This window comes from Toxotes jaculatrix, chromosome 7 (assembly GCF_017976425.1).
Source record: "Toxotes jaculatrix isolate fToxJac2 chromosome 7, fToxJac2.pri, whole genome shotgun sequence".
NCBI lineage: Eukaryota > Metazoa > Chordata > Actinopteri > Toxotidae > Toxotes > Toxotes jaculatrix.
In genome coordinates, this window is record NC_054400.1 from 3504077 (window position 1) to 3516714 (window position 12638).

At 40.0% G+C, this 12638-nt stretch overlaps 1 protein-coding gene across 1 annotated transcript in view; it reads left to right on the top strand.

Annotated features, from left to right (window-relative positions):
- The window catches only part of slc4a4a (solute carrier family 4 member 4a), a 45523-nt gene extending 35337 nt beyond the window's left edge, over window positions 1-10186 (top strand). Inside the window, exons 16-27 of the mRNA XM_041042858.1 lie at window positions 59-129; window positions 722-907; window positions 1068-1181; window positions 1540-1701; window positions 2696-2874; window positions 3747-3819; window positions 3939-4007; window positions 4252-4425; window positions 4750-4911; window positions 6633-6726; window positions 7250-7329; window positions 10141-10186. Coding sequence (XP_040898792.1) covers window positions 59-129; window positions 722-907; window positions 1068-1181; window positions 1540-1701; window positions 2696-2874; window positions 3747-3819; window positions 3939-4007; window positions 4252-4425; window positions 4750-4911; window positions 6633-6726; window positions 7250-7293 — 1328 coding nt within the window. The 3' untranslated portion in view covers window positions 7294-7329; window positions 10141-10186. The remainder of the gene's footprint in view (window positions 1-58; window positions 130-721; window positions 908-1067; window positions 1182-1539; window positions 1702-2695; window positions 2875-3746; window positions 3820-3938; window positions 4008-4251; window positions 4426-4749; window positions 4912-6632; window positions 6727-7249; window positions 7330-10140) is intronic.
- Window positions 10187-12638: the final 2452 nt, after the last annotated feature.

Below are 12638 nucleotides of genomic sequence, written 5' to 3' on the forward strand. Positions count from 1 at the left end.
ATGCCGGTAAGACTTATTAACACTTGTACTGAGGTTGTGCTTTGTTGTGTTTTTGTAGAGAACAGTACAGAGATCATTGGTGATCCTATAGAAGGCACTTCAGTCTGGTACTGGAACAACACTGATCTGGTAAGTGCTTCCTGTTTAACCGTCACACAACAGGCGGCAGAAAGATTTTTACTTTTCCAATCATGTTTGAACAAGTTCACTTTTCTATTGTGATTTGTCCTTAATACAGTCGTTCTTATTGATAGTTCACGTGACACGTCATCTACGCTGCTGTATTCTGCTCTGATACCCTATACTGTAGTGTTCCATGTATGTTTCCCTAGTTTATGTAAAGCCTTGTTCCGATTGAAGGACTTTGGATTCCGTGCTCCTGGAATTCTTCGACAAGCTTGAAAATACTTCTTGGAAATGGGTCGCAAATCTCAAAGCAGCCACAAGTGGCGAGATAAAGATTTGAAAAGACAGTTGTGTTGTGTTTGTAAGTTAAACAATGCTTCAAGGAAAAGTGAATAGCCTGATAAGATAAGCAAGCTTGTTTCCAATTTGAGGTTACTGTGACACCGTTAAGCTGGCTAGTCTTTATCTCTCTTTACTCCAAAACAATGGAGTTGAAGTCTGAGACAGTTATCAGTCGGCCACTTTCGTGTGAGAGTTTTTAAATTACGGTACTTCACCTGGAATAATGATGATGCTCTGTGTTTCCTCTGTGCAGTCAATGAACGCCACGTGGTCGTCCCTCACAAAGACGGAGTGCTTGAAGTACAAAGGGGAGCTGGTGGGGAAGGCCTGCGACTTTGTCCCAGACATCACCCTCATGTCCTTCATCCTGTTCTTTGGCACTTACACCTGCTCCATGTGTCTGAAGAAGTTCAAGACCAGCCCGTTCTTCCCCACCACTGTGAGTCACTCGCAATGACGACAACACGCTGAGATAAATTTAACCCAGCAAGTCACCTGTAAAGACAGTAAATTAGGTTTCCAAATGTCTTCCACCTGTCTGTGGGACAGCAGATCACAGAAAGCAACTTGGTCAAGTCTTTGTGTTTACGCTCCCCCAGGTAAGGAAACTCATCAGCGACTTTGCCATCATCCTGGCCATCCTCATCTTCTGTGGAGTCGATATGCTCGTGGGAGTCGATACTCCGAAACTAATTGTGCCAAGTGAATTCAAGGTGAGTCCCCTCCTGAGTGTTCATGCACACACGTGCATACAAGTGCATTCAAGGGCATTTTACTTTGATGCATGGCTTTAAAAAACATGATAAGACTCCAGTGACGTCCTGCAGGTCACCACCTTGCGTTTGACATCAAAGCAAGGTGGACAAAAAATAAAATATAATTATTATCTGTGATGGTTTACATTATTTAAGTATGTTTTAAGACACTACAGTTTCCATAATGCAGTAAAATGGACTAAAACCAGTGGCTGTGTTAAAGGCAGGCGGTGGAGGGAACAGAATTTAAAAATAGATTTGTTAGTTTTTTGTTTAGTTGATTGTGTGTTGAAACTTCTGTTTTCCTCCCTCACAGCCAACAAGTCCTAACCGGGGCTGGTTTGTGCCCCCGTTTGGAGGAAACCCCTGGTGGGTTTACCTGGCATCGGCTCTTCCCGCCCTGCTGGTCACCATACTGGTCTTCATGGACCAACAGATTACTGCTGTGATCGTCAACAGGAAGGAGCACAAGCTGAAGGTAAATACGAAACCTCACTGACGAGATGCATGAGCAGACGGCAGCAGAAAATTCAATTTAAATTCCAAATTCAACAAAAGAAGTTTTTATTTAAGTGTTTCTCTTACCTGATTTCTGTGAAGTGAGGACTGTCAACAAACTGCAGTCTGTGCAGGACACTGGCTACCTTCACACTGTAGTTAAATCTGGTTGCCATTCTTCTCATGGGAGTGAGAGATGTTTCACGGGAGTGCCTGAGCACAGTTCAGTTCAAAAAGTAACGGCCTGAAATGTTCAGAGAGTCACGGCTGAAGATCAGCAGTGATGTCTATGATTTCAGTGTTTCGACTCCTCGTCCTGTTAAACATGATCGTTCCAGAAAACTTCGTAGAAGAAGAGACCTGAGTTGCTCTTCTGCTACAGTATTAATAATCATGTTACAGTAAATTCTCATATAAAAGCTGGTATTCAAATAATAGAAAAAAAAATACAAGAAAATTACATGAAGTTTACAGGTGAATAGCGCGAGTTGTCCTGTGTAGGCAGCCCCATGACTGATTTAACATGGGAGCATACCTGTTCCTTCAGATGCGATGAGACACACGACTGAAATGCTTTTTTGTGTAGACACAGCGTCACAGACAAGTGTTTGAAATGATCCATTGTGTTTATTTGGAAAGCTGCAGGAGGGCTCACGCCGCTTGCCCCAGTTTACGCTGTTTTGCTCGAGCTCTTGTTTCCCCAAATCTCTACAGCGGAGGTGGAGAGTGCAAAGTTAGCACAAAGCATGCAGCGGAATGCAGGGGAAAAAAACAACAACAAAGGCCTGTGTCTAATATAAACCTCGTTCTCTCCCTCTCTTCTCTCACTATTACAGAATTTATGATGTATGATCTGTGTAAGAGCTGTTTACAGGGATTTACAGGGATTTAACTGTGCCTGTGTCTATAGCCATGCTCTGATTACTGTCTGTCTTAACATATGTGACCTCTGACCTTTTTGTTTCCTGTACCAGAAAGGGGCAGGTTACCATCTGGACCTGTTCTGGGTGGCTGTTCTGCTGGTGATTTGCTCCTTCATGGGTCTGCCGTGGTATGTGGCTGCCACCGTCATCTCTATCGCTCACATCGACAGCCTGAAGATGGAAACGGAAACATCGGCTCCTGGAGAGCAGCCAAAGTTCCTGGGTGTGAGGTAAGACTGGTGTTATTAACAGATAATGTACACACCGTGACAGGCAAATAATAATTATTTAATAACGCATTTTAAAAACACAATTCAGGAGTTATGAGCCAAAACATGAAATACTCTGTAAATCATCGAATAGCTGCACTGTGTGCACCAAAAAGGAATCAGTGCTTCTTCCTCTCACTGTCTGACTTTCCACCAGATTTCACTTAACACGCTGCGTAGTTTTGAGACGTCCTGCTAACTAACAGACAAACATACACATACTCTGGTTAGAGGTAATGAACTGAACTGTAATAATCTGATTTGGTTTGCGAGTTAACACAGCAGGTTACAGCGTGAGTCTTAATCCTGGTGTGTCGCATACTGTTCATTACTGTCTCTCATGTGTAACGTTAACATCAGAGGGAAGTGGACGGGTTTACATCACCTCCATTAAATGAAAGAAATATTATTTATGTCTGTAATTAGAGAAATGGTGGGAAAATAAGAAATCCCCCCGAGTTAAGCTGTAAAATTCAGATGTTTTCAAACATGTGAGGGAAAAGAGACTTTTCATCCTGTTTTTAAAGGGTTTTCTGTTGTTGTTTTCGTCGGTTTGGTGACATCCTCCGGTGCCTCCTGATGTGTCAGCTGTAAGCTGAACTAACAAACTCTTGTCTTGCAAGACACTGAAACACCTACACCAACTCTGAGCTTCCTAGAAATGTTGGGTTGTCTTTGGATAAAGTGCGTGAGATTTGGGAAACGGTCGACATCTTTGAGTAATCAGCAGGAAAAATAAGTCAGAAATGTTCAAATCGTGAAATTACACGAGGCAGACATTCACGTTTTGTTCTTGTGATAATTGTATGTTTTCCCTCTTTGTTTTGTTGCAGAGAGCAGAGGGTCACTGGTGTGTTTGTGTTCATCCTGACAGGACTGTCTGTATTTATGTCTCCTATTTTGAAGGTAATTCATCAGTGTGTCTTCTTGTCTTCTGATTTTTATGTATTGTTACTCACTTAGCTGCTCATTGTTTAAGCTTAAAAAGTTTACATTTATGTGCATTTTTCTGCTATTTTACCAAGTACATCCCCATGCCTGTGCTGTATGGAGTCTTCCTGTACATGGGAGTTGCCTCTCTAAATGGAGTGCAGGTAAATATTCTTTATTACTGCCTTATTACAAAACTGACTTATGTGGAGTGTGAAACAGAAAAAAAATTATAGGATGGTATGTGCATCCTAGAAGTTGAGAACTATAAACTATAAACCTGGAAAAAATTTTGAGGCTGACCGCTGAAATTTGAACCTTACCTTTGAATATCCAAGAAGCAGTACAAACCAGCATCTAGCTTTTTACTCTGACATGTAAATGTCATGTGTATCTGTCCCTCTGCAGTTTATGGATCGTCTCAAGCTGCTTCTGATGCCCGCAAAACACCAGCCAGACCTCGTTTACCTGCGACACGTTCCCCTCAGGAAGGTCCACCTCTTCACCTTCATCCAGGTCCTTTGCTTGGCTCTGCTCTGGATCCTCAAGTCCACTGTGGCTGCCATCATATTCCCTGTCATGGTAAGAGACATGTACATCAAGCTTTGCCCTAATTGAATTTGTGACAGTCTGTTCTTATCTTGTTCTTGTGCTAATGTGTGGTAACTTTTAAGTTTCACATACCTGATGCTGTTAAAAAGCTGATGCTGCATCTGATTATTTTCTCTATTGATGATTCTATCAGCTGACTTTGTCTTATCTATTCTTATATATATTTAAAAAGTCCTGTACGAGTTTTAGGGTTTTATACTTTGTGTGTTCAGGAGGCAAATCCCCCAAAGTGTACGTTAAATTAAGTTTATTATGAAAGTCAGAGGGACCAACCTCTTGTTCCTCTGCTTTCAGATCCTCGCTCTGGTCGCTGTCAGAAGAGCGATGGACTACATGTTCTCCCAGCATGACCTCAGCTTCCTGGACGACGTCATCCCAGAGAAGGACAAGAAGAAGAAGGAGGATGAGAAGAAGAAGAAGAAAAAACGGGGCAGCATAGACAGCGATGCTGAGGATGTGAGTGCTTTGAGTTTCAACCGAAACAAGCAAAATGAGCAAATGCCTTATTTTTCCTTTGTTTCTTATAATCTGTTTTACATGACCGCCCATTCCCAAGTCTGTCAACCCCACCAACAACCTCCAGCCCTGCTCTCAACCCCAGTTTTCTTCCTTGGCAGCAGCATGTACCATTTTGTGGTTTGTGCAGTGGCTAACCAATATCCAGATCCACAGACGTCAGTGTCTTTCATGCAGCTGCTTTCTCATGTTGGAGTCTTTCCCCCATTTTCAGTTGGTGTAAAGTTGTTTCCCCTAATTAGTGAAGATGAGAAGGTCACGAGCTTCTTTCAGTTTCCTCTAGTTGTTTATTTCACTGACAGGGAGTGAAACAGTGTTGTTGTTGTCTTATATAATAAAGTCCATTTCTAGGATTTTAGGTTCAGACGTCTTAAGGGTGATTATACTCAAATCGGATCAGACAGTTGTCCAAAGCGAGTTTGTCCTCACTCATGAAGTGACGGTTTTCGTGTTATAACTTAGGTTTTTAAGTGATTGAGCCTTGACGCTGGAGGCAAACACTCAACCTGGGACCCGAGTCCAGTCGGGCCAGGTCCAAATTAGATTTGGTCTAATGGGTTGGGAAGGCTTTGATTGGGTCACTGCACTTAGGACATTGTCTTTATTTAAAAAGGCCTTGAAGGAATTAAAAAGCCTTAAATATTTTGTCAGTTAAAATCTTTTCGTATGTGTTTACAGGTTGTCAGGAGATTATATTATTATTATACACCTGTAAACTAACAGTGGGATTGTTTCCATAGTGGGTTGTGTTGCAGGAGGCTGTTCAGGCCTAGTTTGTGGAGTTTTCAGTTAGCACCATCAGACTCGTCACTACTGCTGCTACAGTAACTAGGAAGCTTATCGTCTTCATTTTAGCAAAGGCTTAAATAAACAGGAATTAATTAGTTATTTTTAATTGGTTAATTCATCCATTTTGCTTTGTTTGTCTGGGCCCAGGTTGCATTCATTTAATTAATGACATCATTAGAAATTATTCTCGTTTACAGATGGGAAGGAATGTAATATGATAACAACTAATTTATTTAGTCATATTGTCCCTGCTGGTTTTCCATCAGGCTTTTATACTTTGGCTGGTATGACTGAGTAACAAGTGTTAAATTTAATTCTACATCACATTAAAATGGACTAGAATTGAATAACTTAATTAAATCATAGCTTTCAGACACAATCTCAATGGATGATTTAGCAGGAATTTATAGCATCTTTAGAAAAGCTGGCTTGTTTTTCAAAGCAGAGATCACTGACAACCCAGTGTTGCATTTGTCCAGTTCTGTTGTTAAATGTTCAGTCAGTGGGTTAAAGCTGAAAGAAGCTCTTGCCCTTCGATTGTGACAGGTTTATCAGATATGATCACATTTTCTAACTTTCCTGGCTCTTCGAGAAATCTCTTTGATGTTATTGTCTCATTTACCATTGGGAAACCAGAAAAATATAGAAGGGTCCCAGAGTTTCAAGGTGCATCACCACCAGCTGATCTGCAATCAGAATTTTGTGCCTTTCACTGATTTTTTTTCTGTGAAAGAACGAGTTAGGAAATATATGTCGACAACACAGTTTTAGTAGTATGAATGCGCGCGCGCGTGTGTATGTGTGTGATGAAGCCAACTTACCGACACCCCCAGAGGTCCAGTCTCAGGATGTGCGTTTCCTCTCTCCAACAGTCTGACTATCCTTACAATGAGAATGTTCCCAGCATTAAAATCCCCATGGACATGATGGAGCAGGAGCCCTTCTTAGGTGATAAGGCCTCTGACAGTGAGTAGACCCAAACTACCTGCAGAGCTGGAGGAAAAAAAAAACACTTCTTCCTCCTCTTCATCCTGCCTGATTCCTGCTCTGCTTCCTCTTTCAGTCTCTCTGAAGACTTCTTCTGTCCTGTTTATCTAACATGTTTCTCTCACGCTCCTTGCTCAGCTTCAACTGCATGATATTAACTTTTTTTTCCCTTTTCGCTTCTCTTTCAAAATATCCTTCTTACCAGGTCTGTTGTTTTCCAAAACATGCACGAGAGTAACTCTTTCCTCCCTGTTTTTTTTTTTGCTTTTCTCTTCATACCAGTTCTATGTTTTGTTAACTTTTGCATCTGAATTAATCTTTTTTCTCTTCAGTTCACACTTTGAACTCACCTGTTTTTATTGTGATTTCATGTTTTTTTTTTCTTTTTTCAAGGATTGTTGAGAAAAACAGAAACTTGTTAAAGTTATTTAAAACATACCTGCAGAGTCCGTAAGTCTGAGAGAGAGAAGGCCACTCATGGTTTTTTTTCCTCCTTCCACAGGAGAGAAGTCCCCTTCATTCCTTGAGCGACACACATCGTGCTGAGCAGCTTCGCTATTACCAGGCCAACTGCTTGTCCAGGTGAGATGCATGCGTGTGCGTGCGTGTGTGTGTAAGCGTGTGCACGAGAGAGAGATGGGAACAGGTGTGATGTGCAAACTGGAGCCTGATGGCCACAAATATAACTGGCACTGATTTCTTTTTACATTTCTTCCTGACCGTGGCATCAAAGATTGCAAAAGGTCAGGAGGCGAGCTAACTAGCTAACATATAATGTATGTCTGAACTTTAAAGGTCAGCTAGACTAATTAGCTTACCTCAGGTTAAACTGAATCTTTTCAGTGGCTAGCAGAGGCGCCATGTTTCAGCTCAGATGTCTCCTCCTCTCATGTCTCGCTTCTCTTTCAGGACTCAACTAGAAAAAAAAACCAAAAACAAACATTTACCCGGTTTTTATTTTTTATTTTTTGATGAATGTGGCTGTGAATCTTGTTTGTTGTTGAAGAACTGCTGAAATACAAATTTCTACAACATAAATTGTAGGTATTTAACAAGCATATAATCGATGAATAATGTGAAAGGTGCTGCTCATTACGATGAACCTACAGAGAATTATCACCTGGATGTTCAGCTCCACTCTGCTTTTTGAAGCTTCATCCTTAGCTGCAGCTCATTGTTTAGCTACAACTGTCCGGGGTCACAGCTTCACTCATAGCGCTGTTCTCTGCCGCGGCAGGCAGCTGTTGTCAGAGGCAGCTACCTGCTCAGAGCAAGAGAAAAAAAAAACAAAAACAAAAACAAAACAGATGCAGTTAGAAACCAGCAGGTGAACACAGTGGAGCATTTAGATGCTAAATAGCCTGATATTTCCATTAAGGAGCTGGTGGAAACAAAAAGAGGAAATAAGACTGATGGTGAATATTCGACTCCAAATGAATGCTAGTGATTGCTCTGTAATAAAAGAAATAAAATAGTCAACTCATTTGCCTGTTGTGAGCTATTTTTATATTGTCTTTATCTGTTAATCTCAAACTCTTGAAACAGGAGTAATGGTCTAAAAGTAGCCTGGTCTTCTGTCTGTGTTGACCTTGTCACCATCACTCCTTTATGTTGTGCGATAAACACACACTGTGCTTCACTGATATGAGCTTTAGAGGAGACAATCGGTCTTAAAAGGGCAGAACAGGCCTTGTTTTTTGGGCAAATATTTAGAGCGACGATTATGACGGTCAAGAAGAGATTATGTTTGTCCATCATGCCCACAGCCTCTCACGATGGCCAGACTCCACGGGCCATATCCACAGGGTCACGTTTTTTTTTCTCCCTGTATTACCCCATCTGCTCTACGATTGTCGTAACAGCGCTGACGAAAGAGGATTAGTGTTTGGGACGATGTGTGAAAAGCAGCTGTGCTCACAGGACATCTGTGATGTCAACAAACAACTTACAAGATTTTTTTTTTTTTTTTTTTTTTTTTATAAAACAAGACTATTAACCAAATGAAAGCAAATTTCACTTACAGTATTTCAGGCTACATTCACGTAACTAAATCTGTCTTAAGCTGTTTCCAATCTGAAAAGTATTTTTCCACTTCTTTGAGTTACACATTTACCTATTATTGACATGGGCCAGCGCTTTAAGTGGCTCCATGCTGATGGACAAACAGATTTACTCTCCTTTACTGACGGGAAATGCAACTAAAAAAAAAAAAAACAAAACAAAAGAAAAACTTGAGCATTGAAATCAGACGGGAACAGTTTTATATCACGTTACTTCAAAGTCAGTTGGCATTTCAGTGGTTTGGGCACGTGTCCATTAGAGTCAGTGACACTGGCCTGGGCACGAGTGATGCTCGGGTAGTGATGACACTGCCCTGCGTCCGTCTGCCCCCCCGCCACTAAAACTAATCCTGTCCCACTAAGACTGAAGCCAAATTGCTTTCAGCTCAGATGACCTCAGGAGCCATGAAACCATGAGGACTTGTCACTTTTCTGCAGTGCCTTGGGACCAAAACACAGTGTTGTACTGTGTAGCTAACGGAGAGCTGCAATAACTGACAGAATTAATTGGCCCTTATTCACCTCAACAGGCATTTTTCACTATCTTCTGACATACGTTTCAGTCACAGGGGTAAGAACTAGTTTCTTTAAAGGATAATTAATGAGCAATGTTTGAAAACCTCAGCAGGTCATTTAAAAAACAAATTTGAATAATTATCTTTTAGAGAAACTGATGCTCACCTCTGTGACCCGTGTATGATGATACCATCAGGGGCACAAACTGGGGCTAGTTGCAGTCTCAGTATACAGTAATGATTTAACTCATTCATTAAAATATGATTCTACACACTACATGGCATAAACCAGAATTATTACCAACACGCAAATTTTACAACCTACCACCATCCATATGTTGGATTTATGATCCAACTGCTCAACCCTCAACCTTCAACTCAGACTAAATGAAGCAGCGCTGTTAGAGAAATGTTTATAGAGCTAAAACAGAGTAACCCTCTGCTGTATATGCACTCATAACTGTGGTAGGTTAAAGATGAACCAGAGTCTGTCTGTAAACTGCGATGGATGTTGACAACAGGCAGTTCAGGTAATAATTTTACAGTTCGCACTACCCAGGGGAGTTTGTTCACAGCCTGTCTGGTAGACTCACTGCTCGTGTTTCACGCCCTATTGGACTCCTACTGGAAAGTATTTCAAAGTAAAGTACAAGACCAGTACAAGTAAAAACTTGAGTCATTCAAGTCAACATTCAATTTGAATGCAGGACTAGGTTTTATACTGTGGTATTGTTGCTTTTTATGGCGTAAAACAATCTGAACACTGCTTCCATCACTGGCTACACTACATCCTAACAATAGCTGCATTTGTGTTTCAGCCCTGAGATGAGTCCGCTGAAGTCTGTGCCTCAGATTAGAATAGACATGGACCCAGACGATGATAATTCATTCTACTGGAAGAGCAGAGGATCTGAAACGTCTCTGTAGAGCACTGAACCACTGCCGGGGCGAATCCTGCAGCACCCACAAGACAACGCTCTCTCTCTCTCTCTCTCTCTTTTACTGACTGTAAATGATTCTTTTTAACTCACAATCTACTCCTTCAAGGTTTTGAATAAGTGTTACAGAAAAAAAGGGAACACACTAGAAGAAAAAAAAAACCCCACACAGTTTGACACAACAGATACAGTAAAGAAAACCTTTTTTTCTATTCGTGAACTGTTTTAAAAGCATTTCCTTCCTCACGCTCTTCTCCTGGTACATCTCTCACAGCTCCACAGTAAACAGTCTTTGTGTCTAATAACTGATAAATCTAACTCCTTTACTACTCTTCTATGCAACTCCTCCCACGTTATTGCTGATCGACAGTAAATGCTGCAGCTCTCTGACCACGCATGGAGTGCCCTCCCTGCTCTTTTTATATAAATATATATAAATATCATCTGTTTGAATTTTTATATAAATTGTATTACTCTAATAATATTTTCCTGTAGCAGGAAAATTATATGTTTTTATAGCTCTACCTCTTGTTTTAGATTCGATGCTTACTTTGAACAAAGGCAACATGTTGATTTTTGACACAGCATGGGGTTTTGATATTTTCTCTCTGTCCTCTTGCAGAGTTGAAATGATTCAAGAGATTCACTGTATTATAGCTTGTGAAGGAAATGTGTGCAAATAGATATTTTAAGTTAATTAACAGTTAATTAACAGTGCATATTTGTATGCGCAGATGAGATAAATATTTTTATCATCACTTTTTGATGCAGTTTTGATTGCTTCACCTTCTCTTTCTAATTTTCTGAATCTTTCTTTCACATGTTCACTTCAAAGCTTTTGTTACTTGTTTAAATTAAATCAAACATGTCTATCTTTTTTTTTGTTTTTCTTTTTTTAATGATTATGTTGCATGTATGTTGGTAACCTTTTCTTATGTCATTTTTTTCTTCTTTGTGGGTAGAAAACAGTTCAGCGATAAATAATCATCCAATTTCCTCAGCCAAACTTAAACTCTAACTAGGAGTGCATATCATACAATTGCTTGTGCTTTACCTAAGTGGCTTATAAGAGATTGATCCAGACTGAAATTCTGAGAAGGGAATCAAATCCACGTAAGCTCCATGCAGTGGGACAGGTCTATTTCTTTTTTGTCTCAGCTGCTGTTGGAATTATCTGATGTGAAAATAGAAACAAGTTTCTTTTTGTTTTATAAATTAAAAAGAACAGATCTGGATTTTTTTTCCAAGTCTGTCTTTGCAAAGTAATCACATGCCCATATGTACAGTGAAGGGGACTGTTGGTCACTGCAATTATTCCTCTGGCAGAGAAGTGCTTTGTCATGATGGGGGACAGAATTCATGTTAGAGCAAGAGTGATACATTAGCCGATATTAGCTCTCTACAGATATATTAGTATCTGTGTATGACAGCTTATACAATGACAAGAATTTACAGGAAGGAAATGCTAAACTATATTTTAGGTCACAGTTTAAAAACAGGCAAAACAATAACAGCAAATCTAAGGAATATCCGTAACATGCTATGAGTTTGTGTTGAAAAGAAAAAGAGAAAAGACTATTGGATGACATATACATGATATATAATATAATATATATACTCTACAATTGGAGAAATCATATAAGCCTCAAAAAACTCATATTGGCATAAAGCTAAAATGAGCCTTCAGCTGTCTATGTCAGATGTCAAGTGGGTCTCTTGGTCCTGGATTCAGTTCTTTAAATTTAACTAATCCAGACTAACATGTTATTATCAAATTATCAGGTTAATATACATCCAGCTAATTTTGTTTTTCAGAGGTTAGATTTGTTAATCCTGGATAGAGTTATCTGTAATTTACATGTGGGTTCAGCTCTTAAGTCTCGACCCCAATTCATAATCTGGCTAACTGTAAATAAACCTGCATTTTCTATGGTTTTGGGCTTAACAACTTGTTGCTCAGGCAACAACTCCAAACAAACAAACAAACAACAACAACAAAAAACAAGCTTTTTTCAAACCATCAGCTGTTACATCTAGCTCAGGTATCCATGTATGAAAAAAACAACGTCCCCATCTTTTACAGCGTAGTCACACATTAAGGTATCGTTTAATGGCCAGTATGGACAGGTGGGATGACAACAGTGACCCATAATTTATTCAACATATGTCATGTGACAGACTTGGAAAAAAAATATTTTGAAGCTCAGCTTAAAACTCAACATCCACAGTCGTTTTTCGGACTTAATTTGTGTGTTAAATTCTGATAAAACGAGGCATTTCCTACTTCACAGCATTCCCTGCAGAGTGGCCAGTGAGTCCACAGTCACAAAGACAAAACAAATAAAGCCTCTCAGATCTGACAGCTTGACTTTCATTGG